General features: G+C 53.3%; 1 protein-coding gene across 1 annotated transcript in view; it reads left to right on the top strand.

Annotated features, from left to right (window-relative positions):
- The window catches only part of THRA (thyroid hormone receptor alpha), a 30,648-nt gene that overhangs the window by 4,703 nt on the left and 7,214 nt on the right, over positions 1 to 18,731 (top strand). The window contains exons 2-6 of the mRNA XM_012452009.3: positions 6,977 to 7,331; positions 9,695 to 9,762; positions 10,332 to 10,432; positions 17,292 to 17,439; positions 18,075 to 18,280. Coding sequence (XP_012307432.1) covers positions 7,279 to 7,331; positions 9,695 to 9,762; positions 10,332 to 10,432; positions 17,292 to 17,439; positions 18,075 to 18,280 — 576 coding nt within the window. The 5' untranslated portion in view covers positions 6,977 to 7,278. The remainder of the gene's footprint in view (positions 1 to 6,976; positions 7,332 to 9,694; positions 9,763 to 10,331; positions 10,433 to 17,291; positions 17,440 to 18,074; positions 18,281 to 18,731) is intronic.

Raw genomic sequence — 18,731 nt, 5'->3', positions numbered from 1 at the left:
AAGCAGGGACAACAGGAGGATACCCTGCAGGGGTGACAGGGACCCTTTGGAGTGGGAACCAGTCTCAACTCTAGTTCTTGGCTGGGCGACGTGGCTCACACTTGTAATCCCAATACTTTGGGAGGCCAAGGCGGGAGGATTACTCGAGCCCAGTAGTTCACGATCAGCCAGTTAACATAGTGAGACCCCCATCTCTAAAAAAAACTTTAAAAAATTAGCCAGGCATGGTGTCGCGTGCCTATGTTACCAGCTACTTGGGAGGCTGAGGCCAGAGGATCGCTTAAGCCTAGAAGGTTAAGGCTGCAGTGAGCTGTGATTGTGCCACTGCACTCCAGCCTGAACAACAGAGTGAGTGAGACCCCACCACCACATCCTCCAAAAAAAAAAAAAAAAACCCAGCTGGGCATGGTGGCTTACACCTGTAATCCCAGCACTTTGGGAGGCCCAGGGGGGCAGATCACCTGAGGTCAGGAGTTCGAGACCAGCCTGACCAACATGGAGAAATCTCGTCACTACTAAAAAATACAAAATTAGCCAGGCATGGTGGTGCATCCCTGTAATCCTAGCTACTAGGGAGGCTGAGGCAGGAGAATCGCTTGAACCCTGAAGGCGGAGGTTGCAGTGAGCCGAGATTGCACCACTGCATTCTACTCTGTCTCAAAAAAAAAAAAAACAACTCTGGTTCTCATGGCTGCAAAGGTGTCTAGGGGACTTTGGGGGACTTTTGTATCCTTGGGGAGGGAGGCAAGCATGACCATGGTGAGAAGAGCACTGGCTGGGAGTTGGGAGACCTGGCTTTGACATTCACTAGTTGTATGACTTTGGGCCTGGGTTTGCATTATCTAGAGACAATGGTTCCTGTCTCACTTAGGGTGAGGGCACGTAACACAAGGTGGGATGACCCCCATGTTCAGTGCGTGTTGCCTCCTGGCATGGTGAGCAATGCCTGTGGCTTCTCCTTTCTTCCCAGGGCCTGGTGCATGCCAGAGTAGGGCATACACATGCCACCTGGAACCAGAGACAGTTCTCAGTCTCTCGCTGAATCATCTGGAACTGGTGTGTGGTGGGGGCATATGTAGCTCCACCTTGGTATCACTTAGCAGGCCAAAGCTGGGGTTATAGCGAGGGTCATAAGTTTGCTGGGTAGACAAGGGAAGCAAGATGGGTGTTACCGGTACCCAGGAAATACTACCCTTCCCTGTTTTGGGGGTGGGGGTTAAAGGTTGGTACCAAAGGCACAGCCATGCCCCTCAGCAGTGGCCAAGAGCAGAATGTTTGGACCAAGCCCCTGGCCCACCTCTTCCTCCTCTTCTCTTCCTCTTCTAAGGAAGAGATCGACTCTTGGCTCCCAGAGCCCCAGCTGCCTGTTTCTTTTTCTCTTTTACCAGGCCTGGGGGTGGGGGAACAGGGGAACCGAGGCTTTGGTGTCTTTCGGCATTTTTGTACACATCAGTGAGTGGGTGTGTTGTGCACGCATCCATGTGAGAGTGTTTTTGTGCATGTGTGGGCTGGGGAGGGCTCTGAATATCTCCTGGAATGGTACCCAGAGCCCTGTGGCTCTGCGCATGCGGAGTGAGTGTGTGTGTCTGCACGTGTCCGTGTGTGTGCCGGAGACTCAGCTGCATTCACTCGCGCTCTCTCCCTCCCTCTCCCTCTCCCTCTCTCTCTCTCTCTCCCCCCTTCCTCCCTCCCTCCCTCCCTCTTCCCTCTCCCTCTCTCTCTCTTTCTCTCCCCCTCCCCCGCTTTCCCTCCCTCTCTCTCTCTCTCTCTCTCACACACACTCTCAATCTTTCTCTCCTCCCTCCCTGTTCCTCCCTCCTTCCCTATTCCCTCCCTCCTCCCTTTCTCTCCCTGTCTCTCTGTCTCTGTCTCTCTCTTTGCCTCTGCCAGTTCTGCTTGGGTAGGGGCTAGCTCCTGCCTCTGGGGTGCCTGGGTGGACATCCCTGCCTTTCTTTCCCCCTCCACCATTCCCCGCTCTCCTGGGCCATGCTCCCCAGGGCATGCAGGCAACTTCCTCTACTGCCTTAGAGGAGGGAGTGAGGCGGGAGGACCCCAAGCCTTGTGCCCATGGTGCCATCTGCAGCAAGTGCCTTGGCCCCGTGACATTCGTGCCTCCAGCATTCAGCTGCCCCAGCTCCCAGCTCCAATTACCCGCTGGCTGCTGGGGGGAGGGTGGGGAGAATGTGCCGTGCCCAGCTTGGGGGTGCTCCTGCTTCTGCTTTCTTGGCTACTTGGATCTCCTGCCTCCATTCCGGAGGGGAGTTGGGCTGATAAGGAGGGGCTGAGTTCTCCAGCATGGGTGTGGGCATGACCACCCACTGGTGGTCATGGGGATAGATGTGACCTGGGAGGAGACCTCCAGACCTGGGCACCCACCTTGATGCCCGACTAGAGCTGGCCTAGGGAGGAGGAGGGAGAGGAGAGCAGCAGGTGGGTGAGGCTATGGGGGAGCCGGGTGGGAAGCACAGTCTTTGATGTTAATACTGGGCATCTGGCCCAAGTCAAGGCTGCTGTTTATGTCTTTCTGTCTTTGACCTGCAGGAGGGTTTCCTGTTATATTCTTTTGGGGGGGGTAGGGAGGAGCCTTTGTTTAAGTAACCAGTCTCCCCCTTATGAGGATCCCCACCCCATCTCCCATTCTCTAGCCTCTAAGGCCCCACAGTGGCTAGGTGATGAGTCACGGCCCCCCAGCTCCAGAACCTGTCTCCTGGGGGCCCAGCGAGAGAGAGCTCACCCAGGGGTGCCACCTCCCCTCCTCCCATCTCCCCATGCCTGCCAGGCTGGTGCCCTGAGTCTGTGTGTACTCCTCTCCACATCACACCTGCCAAATAGTACCTTCCTTCCCGCCTTCACTCCTCCTCTCCTTCCTGGCACTAGGATAACAGAGTTGGGTGGGGCAGCCCTGCTCAATCCACACCTGAGAATAGAACAGGGGGTGTGGGAAAGGAGAGAGGGTCCTGGCCCTAGAGAGGCCTCTGCCCTCAATGCGGGGGCAAGTGTCACTGCTGCAGTGCTGCTGCCACCATAGACCCCCAGGGCCCTTCGGTGTGGGTGGCTGCCTGTGGTGCCCGTGCTGGCATGGGGGCAGTGCTGCCCACAGACGCCTGTGCCCATGCATGCCCATTTGTGTGTCTGGGCCACGGCGGCCACCCTGGCCCCTTGGCATCGCCCTTCCTGGCTCCCATGGGGGGAGGCTGGGTGATCGGGAGTGGGTGGTGGGGGAGGGATCTCCCCCCACCCTAGCAGCAGGCAGAGGGGAAGGGGAGAGGGAGGTGTGAACCTACCCACAGCACTATTAATAGCCCACATGCCAGGCCACCAAGAACCAGCTGTCACCGTGGAAACCATTCCTACTCCCCTCTCCCCCCGCCTGCATGGGGTGGGACTTAGGCAGGGTACGAAGCCCCCCACCCATCTTTCTTTGTTACCTTTCTCTTTGTCTCCCCTCCTTCATGTGTCTCTCCTCCCTGTATCTGTCCTCCTTTCTACCTCACCCCTTCTCCCCATCCCCCATCTCTGGCTCCCCTTTCTTCCTCTCCCTCTTCTGCCTTGTCACCCCTAGCTCTACCCCAGCCCTGTCCCATCGCTTTGTTCTTCCCCCTCCTCCCTCCTTCCCTCTTCCCCCCACCCCTCCTTTTTACATCCTTTTCTCAGCCCCCCTATGTGTACGTGTCTCTGTGGCTGGCAAGGAGGGCTGGGCTTTCTTCAAAGCACTAAGGACAAAGTTCAGGGGCCCCAGAAAGGTGAGGCCAAAGCCCAGAGCAGATACGCAGGAGGGTTAATTGGGGTAGTATTGGGGGCTAGATCCTAGGAACAGAAACTCCCCTCTGGCAGCCGCAGGAGTCCTTTGGGGGTGTCCTCAGATTCACAGGACTGCAGAGCGGGACGGCCAGGCAGTGGGAATCTGGCTTGGCGCCCGTGGATGCAGCATTGGCCCCGTGTCCCTGTCCCCCCGTGGCAGAAGCACTTAAGCTTAATGAAATGCTTCCCCTCCACGGGCACCTTGCCCACACTGCCACCCGGCAGCTCTTATCTCACCAGGAGGGAGTGGGTGGCCAGGCCAGTCGACAGGTGGGTGTTGCTGTCCTGCTGTCCAGCCTGGGCGCAGAACCCCGTAGCTCCGCCCCCTCGGCCTCCTTGGGGCGGAGCCTCCCGCACCTCCACCGAGGGGATGCCGGGAAGGAGTTTGGGGCGTTAAGCTGGACTCTGGAGGAGGGGAGAGAGGGTGGGTACCCCTGCCCATGCCCCTTATCCACTGACCTTTTTCTGCCGCGGCTAGCATAGGCTCACGTGGTGCGTGTCTCCTCGCGTGCTGGGCCCTCTGCCTCGCCTCTGTATCACCCCAGAGGCCCAAGAGCGTCCCTGGAGAGATGTCAAGGAGTCCCCAGGGGTTCCAACCTCTTGCTGGGTACCCGATGAGGGTACCCTAGCAGCTAGGACAGCACATTGCTCCTCTGCCCAATACCTTGGGCTGACTGTAGCCTGGGCAGCACTGACCAGCACCAGGGCACCATTCAGTTCAGCAGAGGGGTGGGGCAGAGAGCGAGCCTACCCCTCCCCGCAGCGGGCACGTGCAGGCCCTTGGCAATACCCAGATACATTTGGAGTTAAGGCTGGGCAGGGGAGAGGGAAGGGGAAATAAACATGGTGGCTTAGGTTGGCACTGCCCCAAGTCTGCAATGTAACAACTGGTAAGTGGCGGGGACCTATGGGGGAGGCCCTCAGGAGCCCTGGCCTGGGGCAGGAGCTGCTCATGCCATGTGGCTGCCGCTGGTGTTCCCTGCCCAGCCCACAGCAGCCAGTGCCTGTGCCTGCACACACTGGTCCTCCTCGGCTGCCCTCAGGGTCTGCTCCCTGGGGCTGCCCCTCTCTCAGCATGCCCACTCCTGTTCCTGCCTCCTCCCCTCCCCGGGGGCACTTGGGCCTCCGGCTGGCGAGTGGATTTTTCCAGCTTCTGTAAACAAGTGGTGGCAGTGTGCCAGGAGGGCAGGAGACAGGCGGGGGCAGCACCGCAGCCAGGGTGTGCCAAGCACCGAGGCACAGCCTGGAGGGGGGAGAACAGAGACACCCAGACCCAGAGAGAGACATTCAGACACAGACAGACAGACAGATGCAGGCAGTCTCGGTAGGCACTCATGGACATGGAGTCAGAGGACTGTCCTCTATTGTCCATCCCCACCCCCGCAGCAGCCCTTGCCCCCTGCCCCTCACTGTCTGGCTGAGAGCATCAGGCCCCAGTGCCCAGCCCCTGGGCTTCCCCACCCACCCCTTCTCCTCCCCCACCTCCACCCCTTAGGGCTGGCTACGCCATTATAAATTTATAACAGGAATTTCTCCACAAGCCAAGAAAAACTTGACCTACTTTCTTGATGGTTCCCTGGGCTAAGGCTCCCTGCTCACGCCCCCCCACCCCAGTCTCCTGTCCAGCCCCCAGTGCCCAGTCCTGGTCTGGGGTGGGTATCCGAGGCAGCACGGGCCACTTTTCTGTGTAATGCCCATGCTCCCCGCACTGTGGATTTGCCTGGGTGCAAAGGCCCCATCCTGCTGCCAGCCCTGCCCAGTCCCTTGACTTATCGTTCCCTTCTCTTGCTACCCTGGCTCCTTATCAGCTCCTGAGGGTGGGGCCAGGGGGCGGAGGGGTGAGGTCTCCTATGCAGTGGCCATGTGACAGAGGTTGAGGTCATATGTTAGGGAGCTGTACCCTTTGTCTCCCTCCTACCCGCCACACCTGCCTGTGTACACACGGACAGTAAGCCACAGGTCTGCAACCCAGGTTGCACTGCCCTGGACTCTAGGTAGCAGAACAAGGTGAGCATTAGGGCCAGGCTGTCAGGTGTATCCCACAGCCACCTGCTTACTAGCTGTGTGAACTTGAGTGAATGACCAAGCTTTCTGAGACTCAGTTTCCCCATCTGTGAAGTTCTTGTGCCCACTTTAGAGGGCACATATTATCTCTCTAGTTAACATGTGTTAGTTTCCCTTCCTTTCCCCCTTGCCATCTTGGTCAATAGCAGCTCAGCTAAACCAACTGAGAAGTCTGATCCTCCTCCTGGGAAGTGGGATTTGAGACCTTGTATGGGAAGCTCTGGAGTCCATGAGGAGCCAGAGTTGGGGATCATAAACTTGACCGGCAGCGTGGGAGGTCAGTTCCCACGGCTTTCAACATGTCTCTCTGTGAAGGCACTAAGATGGGCATTCACGCTCGCTGCGTGCCGCCCTGTGTCCTACCCTTCCTTCACAGATACCCACTGCCTGTGCTGAAAACTGCTTGTCTCTCATCCCCTCTTACCCCTGTAACACAGAGGAATTTTGGGAAAACTTGACTAGAGGAGTGGTAACAATAGCTAATGTTTAATAGATGCTCATTGGCCGGGCACGATGGCTCACATCTGTAATCCCAGCACTTTGGGAGGCCGAGGCTAGTGGATCACAAGGTCAGGAGTTTGAGACCGGCCTGACAAACATGGTGAAACCCCATCTCTACTAAAAATACAAAAATTAGCCAGGCATGGTGGCGCGCATCTGCAATCCCAGCTATAGAGGCTGAGGCAGGAGAATTGCTTGAACTGGGAGGCAGAGGTTGCAGTGAGCCGAGATCACACCACTGCACTTTCACTCCAGCCTGAACGACAGAGCAAGACTCTGTCTCAAAAAAAAAAAAAAAAAAAAGAGCTGCTCATTAAGGGCCAGGCATTTGTCTGAATATGAAGATTGAGACATGTTACCTAGTACGTGAATGATCTCATTCTCTCTCTCCATTTCTTCCTATGTCTGGGGCTTAGGAGGTGGATCTCCAATCTCTCCTGCTGTACCTGTGATCCAAGGGGTTTTCCTGGTCCCCTCTCTGTGCCTGCCCTTCCTGCCCACTGCTGTCTTGTTCTAGGCCCCCAGAACCTCCAGTGTTGCCACCAAAGGGATCCTACCCACCCTCCCACTGTGACACCTTCTTACCCCTGCCTCTCTCTTCTCTCCACAGGGATCTCTGAACAGGACAAGACTCTGAAGCTACTCCCCCAGCCCACAGCCCGGGACCCACATACCCAGCTTGCCCCCAGCCCTCCCACCTGCCACTCCCTGGCCCCTCTCACCACCCGCCCCCCCCCCCTTGGGGCGCAGGGCATGGTGTGAAAGGCCAAGTGCTGAGGCGGGTATCATGGGTGCTGTGCCCTAGGGCCTGGGTGGCAGGGGGTGGGTGGCCTGTGGGTGTGCCGGGGGGGCCAGTGTGCCCACCCCAGTCTCTTGGCGTGCTGGAGGGCATCCTGGATGGAATTGAAGTGAATGGAACAGAAGCCAAGCAAGGTGGAGTGTGGGTCAGACCCAGAGGAGAACAGGTAATGGGTTCAGCAACTAAGTTGTGCCAACTCCTAAGCAGCAGGCATGGGCACCTGGCTGAGCTCTCCTTTAGGCACCACCTTTAAGCACCTCTGCGGGATGGACGTGAGGCCAGCAAGCCTTCTGCCTACCTCTGTCTGGCAGATGAGGTCATGTTCAGATGTGACAGGGAATTAGGCACTTGGATTGAGAGATGCCCATTTTGAAGCGGGAGTGATACGGAGCAGAGTAATTACAGGGAGCATGTAAGGGGCCCCTCCCTAGACAGCTGGGTAGTCTCAGATGCCCCCCCATGTCTCCTCCACCATGCTGCCCTCACCTTGAGCCTGTGGGATCGAAACAACCTTGCCATTTTCTTCCTCTCCCTACCAGCCCGTTTACATCTGACCACAAGTGTGTTGTCCGCAAGCTGCAGTTCACGTAATATGACATTTCAGGGCACATGCACCAGTAACTATTGGTCACAGCCCACGCTTATATTTGGAATCTATTGGGAGCCCCACAAGCTCTTCCTTGTTCATGATCAAGGGCGGGCACTGCGATGGGGCTCCTCCCAGAAAGTGGAAGTGCATGCCAACCATGACGGTTTTGCTTCCACGTGGGTGAAGTGGCAGCACTGCATATACATCTAGGAGTGGTTACCTATGATCTGCATTGCCCTTAAGGAGCCCAGAGGGTCTCTGCCTTTTCCATCAGCTCCAAGTGGCACAGAGCTCTGTCCCAGTTGGCACGGTGCCCTGGGAGCTGGGTACAGCCTGTGCCTATGGCCAGGGAGAGGGTGGGGGTGGGGGTGCTCCGGGGAGCAGTGTGGCTGGCTGTTACCTAGGAGATCAGATCCTGAGCCAGGAAGCCAAAGGCCTGGCCAGGCAAAGCCCTAAGGCCCACAACTGGGTCCCTGGAGGGTAGAGGAAGTAGATGGAGCTCACAGCTGGGCAGGGCATGGGGTAGCCCCCCCGCCCCGCCCCAAAGCCTTATCCCGGGAAGGACTCTGAGGACGATCTGGCCTGTTGCTGTGAGGCTGTCACTTGTAGCCCCTGTATCTCCCAACTTAGGCTTCCATGGGTCTGGAATAGTCTGCTCCTAAGGCTTGGAGAAAGGCAGGAATGCCAGTCCCCAGTCCCCTAGGACTGCAGCCCCTCCCCCATCATCCTCCCCTCCCCCATGTCTATGCGCCACCTTGTGGCTATCTCTAGGACTGCACTCAGAGGCTGTGAGTCTGGTGGTAACTGCTGAAGACGCCAGCTCGACTGGGGCCTAGGTGGCCTGAGTTCCCCTGCAGCCAACCCTCTGGAAGACGGGAGGGAGACCTGACCTTTCAGCCTCGTAGGAACTAGACAGGAGTAATCCCCAGGGGGCGTGGAGCACAGGGCTGTCTGTGACTGTGACCCTGGCCAAGGTCACTGTGTCAGTGTGTTGGGAGCTGTATCCGGCTTCAGGAGGAAGGGGCCTGCAACATGCCACAGGCAGGGTGGGTGCAGAGGTTATGCAATCCTTGCATGCATGTAGACAGCTTACATAACCTGTGTGAGCTGAGGTTATGTAACGTGTGTGGAGAGCTGGCAACATATATGTGCAGTGGCTGAGGGTTGCTGATAATACCTTGCACAGAGGGGCTCAGGCATGGCTGACTCCAGCTCATGGTGTCACCAGGCACAAGTAGGGCCTCAGCTTGCTGCTCTGTTAAATGTAGGCTGTGCAGAGGGTGGCTCTAGTGTTTTCCATTGCTGTGGGTTATTTAGGGTGTGTGTATGACCTGGAACTCAAGCAACACGTGCACACTGGAGGGATGGGGGTGGGTTCATGAGGTGCCTGTGCAGAGGGCTGCGTAACACATGGGCATATCCTGGAGGTCGTATAGCGCATTAAGAATGCCCTGGAAATTGCACAGATATGTCAGCCCTGGCGCATACTTACCATACTTGGGTTTATGGCGAAGGCTGCACGGTTATTCATCTGCGCCGGTGTTATGTTGCATATGTATGTGTGTGTTCTAAAGGTTACATAGCTCTAAGCATATCCTGAGAATTCTTCCAGCATATTTGTCATGTACTGCAAGATGAGGATGTCCCGCGGCTGATGGGAGCTTCAGGTCTGCTTCGGGTCTTCTGGCGGGTGAACGTGTGTGTGTTGGGGCTCTAGAGCATGTTTCTGCTGCAGCCAAGCCCCTTATCTTTCTCCCCTGCAGCTTCCAGATAGCTGGACCCTTTTAAGCATTGTCAGCTGACCGAGGGGGGTCGAGGGAGGTAGAATGAGGACACAAAATGGAAAGAATCAGACCTGGGGGGATTGTATAAGCCTCTCGGAGGAGAAAGGGGCTGCCCAAAGACTGCTCTGTGATTCTGCCCACTTTGCCCCCATCCAGTGCCAGGTCACCAGATGGAAAGCGAAAAAGAAAGAACGGCCAATGTTCCCTGAAAACCAGCATGTCAGGTGAGGCTGGCCGTGTGTGCCCCTTCTCCACACCCAACCCCACCAAACCTGGCCAGGCCTCCTCTGGACCTGGACGTGTCCCAGCAGCTCCTGTGTTCCCTGCAGGGAGCCTCCTAGAGGGCTTGGGATGGCCTTGTCTGGGGTGAGAAAGGTGATGGGGGATGTATCCCGCTTTTGAGGGTGTATTAGGTCATGAAGGCCTCTTCCCTCCTTCCCTAACACCCTCATCTGAGGCCCCACCGGAATCAGGGCCTGAGCTGAAGGACTGAGGGGCTGTCCCCTCCTCAGTGAGCTGCTGACATTTATTTTTCCCTCCCCACCATCCTCTGCCTTGTAGATAGAGCAAGAAGAAAGCCCTGAATGGGCAGTCAGAAGAACTGAGATTCTTCATACTCTTAGGGCAGAGGATGGACAAGTTCACCCCCAGTGTCTCTCTAGGATTCTACCAGGGAGGCTGGGCTAGGAGAGGGGCCAAAAACAAAACGTTGAGGGAAGGGGAGAAGCGTGAGGGCCTCTCTGCTGGGACTGCCAGCCATGCCTGCCTTCCTCCATCCTTTCCTTCCTCCCAGGGTATATCCCTAGTTACCTGGACAAAGACGAGCAGTGTGTCGTGTGTGGGGACAAGGCAACTGGTTATCACTACCGCTGTATCACTTGTGAGGGCTGCAAGGTATGGAAGCCACCTCTTGCCCCTCCCCTGCCACCTGAGCCCCCACCTTACTCCCTTTAAGTCTCTCAGAACCTGGCACGACAGACAAACTCTATAAATATGTCAATATGTCACCTAAAGCCCACCTGTTAGGTCATCACTTTTTTTTTTTTTTTTGAGATGGAGTCTCACTCTTGTCACCCAGGCTGAAGTGCAGTGGCATGATCTCAGCTCACTGCCACCTCCACCTCCCGAGTTCAAACAATTCCCCTACCTCGGCCTCCCAAGTGCTGGGATTACAGGCATGTGCTACCAGACCCAGCTAATTTTTTTGGATTTTTAGTAGAGACGGGGTTTCATCATGTTGACCAGGTTGGTCTCGAACTCTTGACCTCAGGTGATCCACCTGCCTTGGCCTCCCAAAGTGCTGGGATTATAGGAGTGAGCCACTGTGCCTGGCCACTTTCTCTTCTGCTACTCATTCATTCATTTGCTCATTCATAATCCCTCCTCTGCCACTCACAGGAAAATTGCCTAGCTTTTCTTAGCCTCAGTTTCTTCATCTATAAAACCAGGATAATCATTCCATCTACCTTATAGCATTGTTGGAAGAATTAAATGGGATAATTCACTTGAAGTGTTTAAAACAGTAACACTGGATGCTGTGGCTCATGCCTAAAATCCCAGTCCTTTGGGAGGAAGGTCAAGGTGGGAGCATCCCTTGATCCCAGGAGTTTGAGAACAGCCTGGGCAACACAGCAAGACCCTGTCTCTACAAAATAAAAATTAAAGAAATTAGCTGGGTGTGGTGGCACATGCCTATAGTCCCAGCTACTCAGGAGGCTGAGGTGGGAGGATTGCTTGAACCCAGAAAGTTAAGGCTGCAGTGAACTGTGATGGTGCTACTGCACTCCAGCCTAGATGACAGAGCAAGACTCTGTCTCAAAATAAAATAATAAAACATAAAAAATAACTCTCCCTATTGCTGGGTGCGGTGGCTCACACCTGTAATCCCAGCAATTTGGGAGGCCGAGGCGGGTGGATCACCAGAGGTCGGGAGTTCGAGACCAGCCTGACCAACATGGAAAAACCCCATCTCCACTAAAAATACAAAATTAGCTGGGCGTGGTGGTGCATGCCTGTAATCCCAGCTACTCGGGAAGCTGAGGCAGGAGAATTGCTTGAACCTGGGAGATGGAGGTTGCAGTGAGCTGAGATTGTATCATTGCACTCCAATCTGGGCAACAAGAGTGAAACTCCGTCTCAATAAATAATAAATAAATAAAACAGGCTGGGTGTGATGGCTCACACTTGTAATCCCAGCACTTTGGGAGGCCAAAGTGGGAGAATCATGAGGTCAAGAGATGGAGACCATCCTGGCTAACATGGTGAAACCCTGTCTCTACTAAAAATATTAAAAAATTAGCTGGGTGTGGTGGTGCATGCATGTAGTCCCGGCTATTCATGAGGCTGAGGCAGGAGAATCATTTGAAGCCAGGAGGCAGAGGTTGCAGTGAGCCAAGATCATGCCACTGCACTCCAGCCTAGCGACAGAGCGAGACTTAGTCTCAAATAAATAAATAAACAGTGCTACACACATAAGAAGCATTTGATAAATGCAAGCCATTGCCCATTCTTTCAGTGTATTATTAGGTATGAGAGTGTAGTACGTACCCTGCCCTCAAGCTGCTCACAGCCTGTCAGAGAGAGACACAGACTTGAAACAAAAATCAGTGTTTTTCTTTTTTCTTTTTTTTTTTTTGTGTGTGTGAGACAGAGTTCTGTTGCCCAGGCTGGAGTTCAATGGCAAGGTGTCAGCTCACTGCAACCTCCACCTCCTGGGTTCAAGTGATTCTCCTGCCTCAGCCTCCTGAGCAGCTGGGATTATAGGTGCGTGTCACTACACCCAGCTAATTTTTGTATTTTTAGTAGAGACAGGTTTTCACCATGTTAGTCAGGCTGGTCTCGAACTCCTGACCTCATGATCTACCCTCCTCAGCCTCTAAAGTGCTGGGATTATAGGCGTGAGCCACTGCACCTGGCCCATCAGTGTTTTTCAGAATGTGGTTCATGGACCACCTGCAGTACTAGTTAAAATGCAGATTCCCAGGCTTCATCTTACTCTTACTCACTCAGAACCCTTTTGTGGTGGAGCCCAGGAACCTTCCTTTTAACAGAATCCCGGGGTGTTTCCAGTGCACCTGAAAGAGTGAGAGCCAGTGATGGGGGCGTAGTGGGAGCACAGAGGAGAAGAGGACAGCAGGTTCTTCCTGTCAGAGGGGACAAGGTCATAGACTTTGGGAGTCCTAATTGTTGTTTGTTGTTGTTGTTTTTGAGACAGAGTCTTGCTATGTTGCCCAGGTTGGGGTGCAATGGTGTGATCTTGACTCACTGCAACCTCTGCCTCCCAGGTTCAAGCAATTCTCCCTGCCTCAGCCTCCCAAGTAGCTGGAATTACAGGCATGCACCACCACGCTTGGCTAATTTTTATAATTTTAGTAGAGATGGGGTTTCACTTTGTTGGCCAGTCTGGTCTCACACTCCTGACCTCAGGTGATCTTCCCACCTTTGCCCCCCAAAGTGCTTGGGAGACCTGATTAGATGTCACTTTGATCATTTCAGCCTGGATAGCTTTTCCAGGATCACCTCCTAAAAATGCAAGGCCTTCCAAGGAACAGAATTATTTAAATTCTGATACTTTGGGAGTCCGAGGCAGGCAGATCACCTGAGGTTACTGCACCCCATGGCACTGTTTTAAACACTTCAAGTGATTTATCTCATTTAATTCTCCCAGCAATCCTGTCAGGTAGATAGAATGATTATCCTCATTTTATTTTATTTTTCCTTTTTATTTATTTTGAGATGGAATTTCCCTCTTGTTGCCCAGGCTGGAGTGCAATGGCACGATCTCAGCTCACCACAACCTCCACCTCCGAGATTCAAGTGATTCTCCTGCCTCAGCCTCACAAGTAGCTGGGATTATAGGCATGCGCCACCATGCGTGGCTAATTTTGTATTTTTAGTAGAGATGGGGTTTCTCCATGTTGGTCAGGCTGGTCTTGAACTCCCAACCTCAGGTGATCCACCCACCTCGGCCTCCAGAAGTGCTAGGATTACAGGCATGAGCCACCATGCCTGGCGATTATCCCATTTTATAGATGAAGAAACTGAGGCTCAGAGAAGTTAGGCAATTTTCCTGTGAGTGGCAGAGGAGGGATTATAAATGAGCAAATGAATGAATGAGTAAGGTCAGGAATTGGAGACCAGCCTGGTCAACATGGTAAAACCCTGTCTCTACTAAAAATACAAAAATTAGCCGGGTGTGGCCGGGCATGGTGGCTCATGCCTGTAATCCCAGCACTTTGGGAGGCTGAGGTGAGTGGATCACTTGAGGTCAGGAGTTTGAGACCAGCCTGGCCAACATGGAGAAACCCCATTTCTACTAAAAATATTTTTTAAATTATCCGGACATTGTGGTGGTCACCTGTAATCCCAGCTACTCGGGAGGCCAAAGCAAGAGAATTGCTTAAACCCGGGAGTCAGAGGTTGCAGTAAGCCGAGATTGCCCCATTGCACCCCAGCCTGGGCAACAGAATGGGACTAGATCTTTAAAAAAAAAATTTCTGGGTGTGGTGATGCACACCTGTAATCCCAGCTACTTGGGAAGCTGAGGCAGGAGAATCTCTTGAACCTGAGAGACAGAGGTTGCAGTGAGAGCCAAGATCATGTCACTGCACTCCAGCCTTGGCGACAGAGTGAGACTCTGTCTCAAAAAAGGAAAAAAGAAACAATTATTTATATGTTAAAGGCCCGGGATGGTAGCTCATGCTTGTAATCCCAGCACTTTAGGAGGCCAAGGTGGGAGGATTGCTTGAGCCCAGGAGTTTAAGAGCAGCCTGGGCAACATAATGAGACCCTGTCCCTACAAAAAAATTTAAAAAGTAGCCAGGCATGGTGGTGCACACCTGTGGTCCCAGCTACTCAGGCAGCTGAGGTAGGAGGATCACTTGAGGCTGGGAGGTCAAAGCTGCTGTGAGCTGTGATTATGCCACAGTACTCCAGCCTGGGCAACAGAGCAAGACCCTGTCTTAGAAAAAAAAAAAAAAAGTTGGGGGACTGCAGGTGGGGTTTTAAGAAAAGAAAAAAAAAAAGAAAGAAAAAAAGTTAAGGCTTGAAGTTTCTCTCTTTCTTGGTGTCAGCCAAACCGAGGCCACGAGGGGTTTAGAGTTCCCTAGCAGAAGGAATACAATCCTCCTGGAAGCAATACAAACAGTGTAGCATGGAGCAAGGATCTTTTACCGTCATGAACATCTGAGTCCCAGGGAAGCACCCCGAAAAGACAGAGATGCCTTGGCCCCACCCCTGGAGAGTTGGATTTTGTAGTTCTAGAGTGAGGCCCAGGAATCTGTATCTTTGGTAGGTGCCTTTGGTGGTTTTTTTTGTTTTTTTTTTTTTAAGATAAAATCTTGGCCAGGCACGGTGGCTCAAGCCTGTAATCCCAGCACTTTGGGAGGCCGAGGCGGGCGGATCGTGAGGTCAAGAGATCAAGACCATCCTGGCCAACATGGTGAAACCCTGTCTCTACTAAAAATACAAAAAATTAGCTGGGTTTGGTGGCGGGCGCCTGTAATCCCTGCTACTTGGGAGGCTGAGAAAGGAGAATTGCTTGAACCGGGAGGCGGAGGTTGCAGTGAGCCGAGATCATGCCACTGCACTTCAGCATGGCACCTGGTGACAGAGCGAGACTCTGTCTCAAAAAAAAAAAAAAAACGACAAAATCTCATTCTGTCACCCAGGCTGGAGAGCTGTGGCACGATCTGGGCTCACTGCAACTTCTGTCTCCTGGGTTCAAGCAATTATCCTGCCTCAGCCTTCCAAGTAGCAGGGATTACAGGCACCCGCCACCACACTCAGCTAATTTTTTGTATTTTTAGTAGAGACAGGGTGTCATCATGTTGGCCAGGCTGGTCTCGAACTCCTGACCTCGTGATCCACCCGCCTCAGCCTCCCAAAGTGCTGGGATTACAGATGTGAGCCACCACACCTGGCCACCTTTGCTGATTTTAATGCCCTCTGGAATCTGAGAGCTCAGACCTTGGTGTCCCATACCTGAGGCCCAGTTCTGACCCTGTTGCCCACCAGCCACATGACTTTGGGCAAATTGCTTCATCTCGCCAAGCTTCAGTTTCCTAGTCTGCAAAGTGGAGGCAGTAACAATTCCTACCTCATAGGGTTGTCCTGAGGATTCAGTGTGGTGTTCCATGAAAGACAAGGCTTATCTTTTGGGTTTTTGTTTCTGTTATTTTTTTTAAATGAGGTCTCTGTCACCCAGGCTGGAGTGCAGTGGTGCGATCATAGCTCACTGCAGCCTTTACATCCTGGGCTCAAGCAGTCCTCCCACCTCAGCCTCCAGAGTAGCTGGGACTATAGGCACATGCCACCATGCTTGGCCAATTTTTGTATTTTTAGTAGAGATGGGGTTTTGCCATGTTGGACAGGCCCATCTCAATCTTGAACTCCTGGCCTCAAGTGATCTGCCTACCTCAACCTCCCAAAGTGCTGGGATTACAAGTGCGAGTCATTGCGCCCATCAGGCAAGGCTTTTCTTTACTAAGTGACTGACATATTATAAATATGAACAAAGATTAATTCTTCATATTATTGCAATCATCTTGATTTTTGAGGTTTTTCCTTTAATATAAAGGTGAATCCTGGCTGGGTGCGGTGGTTCATGCCTGTAATCCCAGCACTTTAGGAGGGTGAGGCGGACAGATCACCTGGGGTCGAGAGTTCAAGACCAGCTTGATAAACGTGGAAAAACCCCGTGTCTACTTAGCTGGGCGTGGTGGCACATGCCTATAATCCCAGCACTTTAGGGGGCTGAGGTGGGCAGATCACCTGGGGTTGAGAGTTCAAGACCAGCTTGATCAACGTGGAAAAACCCCGTCTCTACTTAGCTGGGCGTGGTGGCACATGCCTATAATCCCAGCACTTTAGGGGGCTGAGGTGGGCAGATCACCTGGGGTCGGGAGTTCAAGACCAGCCTGATCAATATAGAAAAACCCCGTCTCAGAAAAAGAAAGAAAAAGAAAAAAAAAAAGAAAGAAAGAAAAACCCCATCTATACTAAAAATACAAAATTAGCTGGGTGTGGTGGCTGTGCCTGCCTGTAATCCCAGCTACTAGGGAGGCTGAGGCAGGAGAATCGCTTGAACCCCGGAGGCAGAGGTTGCGGTGAGCCGAGATCATGCCATTGCACTCCAGCCTGGGCAACAAGAGCGAAAATAATAAAATTATGTCTGTCTAAAATAATAAAATAAAGGTGAATCCCAATATGTAGAATTGAAATTTTTCTCTTTCCCTGCTAGAGTTCACACTCAGTACCTTTTCCTCGACTTTTGTGGTCCCCCTGTTTATAAATTCCACCTGCATAGGCAACAGGCAACATATACGAGAATGGTTTTGGGGCCAGTTTTTGGTCAACGTCAGTCACTTAGTAAAGATAAGTTGTTTTTAGAGTCATTTAGCAAGATGGAAAATTAGGTTTTACTTGGATTTCCAAAGCTGCTATTCCTTAAGGACCCATAACACCTCATACCATCCCAGGTTCAAAGCTGCCTGCTGTGGTCATCATTCCTACCTCTGCCACCACTACTACGCAGACACCCCCAACCCCTCAGCAGCCTGGGTGCTGAGGGCATGTATTTCTCAGCTCCTCGAGCCCAGTAATCCTGGGCTCGTGTTATCAGGAGGATGTCAGGTCCCTTCACTGATCTTGCCTTCCTTACTCTCCACCCCTGACCCCCAGTAAACTTTATGGTTGGCTCAGGAAGGGGAAGTCATGTCATGATCACAGCCTGCTCCATCTCCCCCCACCCCAGGGCTTCTTTCGCCGCACAATCCAGAAGAACCTCCATCCCACCTATTCCTGCAAATATGACAGCTGCTGTGTCATTGACAAGATCACCCGCAATCAGTGCCAGCTGTGCCGCTTCAAGAAGTGCATCGCCGTGGGCATGGCCATGGACTGTAAGGGGCCCGGGTGGGGCGAATAGAGCCAGGTGGCCCGGGGTGGGGATGAGTTCCGGGAGGGCAGCTCCCTTCCAGGGTACCTCAGGGCCCACAGGGCAGAGTGGCAGTCCAGTCCAGGTCAGGCTGAGGGCAGAATTTAAGTGTCTTGGTCCCTGCCGCCCTCTTTCCTGCAGTAAAGGAAACAGCATCCCTGTGTGGGCTGCAGTGCCTACCTGCCTTATAACACTCGAGAGCCTGAGAGAGGAACTCGTTTGGTAGGAGGAGCTCCTGAGCACCCATCCTAGCACATTGCTCTTGACTCCCAGGGAAGGCATCCGACTTCTAGATGAGACAGGGCATCTTCCATTGGCTGGGGATTGGGTGGCAGGAGCTTGTGGTAACCACCATCACCATAACCCGTTAGACCAGAACATGATATTCATCTGGATCAGCCCAAACTGCTGTTGACATGGTCCCGGGGGTTAATCATGATTCAGGTTGTGCTGCCCAATTGCTAGGTGATTTGGGAAGTCACTTAGCCTCCATGGCCCTCAGTTTACCCAACCTGTACTCTAGGAAGAGTAGATCGGGGAGCATTATGGAAAGGGTATGGAGGGTGCCATGCATAGGATTGTGTACCTCTCTGTTCACAGTGGTTCTAGATGACTCGAAGCGGGTGGCCAAGCGTAAGCTGATTGAGCAGAACCGGGAGCGGCGGCGGAAGGAGGAGATGATCCGATCACTGCAGCAGCGACCAGAGCCCACTCCTGAAGAGTGGGATCTCATCCACATTGCCACAGAGGCCCATCGCAGCACCAATGCCCAGGGCAGCCATTGGAAGCAGAAGCGAAAATTCCTGGTAAGGAGAAAGGGGGCATGTGGAGAGCAGCAGCCAGGTGGCAGGGAGAGGAGAGTGAGCTCAGAGTCTTGCCGCCTCCAGGAAGCCTTCTTAGTGTAATCCAACTCAAAATTCATCCTCTTCCCACCTTTGCTGTCCAAATTTTACACACCTGTGTTTGTGTCCTTGCTGTCTGGACCCTGCCTACTCCATCCAATTGGGAGCTCCGTGAGGACAGGGCCTTACCTTCCTCATCAAATTTGCAGGGAGCAAGGGTGACCTCTCTTCTTTTTTCTGCCATAATGACTGGGAGAAAAGGGTAAGGATACAGTCATGTCACAGTATTTTTGAGCACCTGCTAGGTGCCAGGCATTTCGTTAGGCCCTGGTAAAATTAGTTGCTAAGTAAATGATTAGTTTGGGACCAGATGCAGTGGCTTATGGCTGTAATCCCAGCAATTTGTGAGACCAAG

Source organism: Aotus nancymaae, unplaced genomic scaffold (genome assembly GCF_030222135.1).
Source record: "Aotus nancymaae isolate 86718 unplaced genomic scaffold, 86718_ANA_hifiasm-v0.15.2.pri h1tg000089l, whole genome shotgun sequence".
Classification (NCBI taxonomy): domain Eukaryota; kingdom Metazoa; phylum Chordata; class Mammalia; order Primates; family Aotidae; genus Aotus; species Aotus nancymaae.
This window is presented reverse-complemented; position numbering and strand designations above follow the sequence as displayed.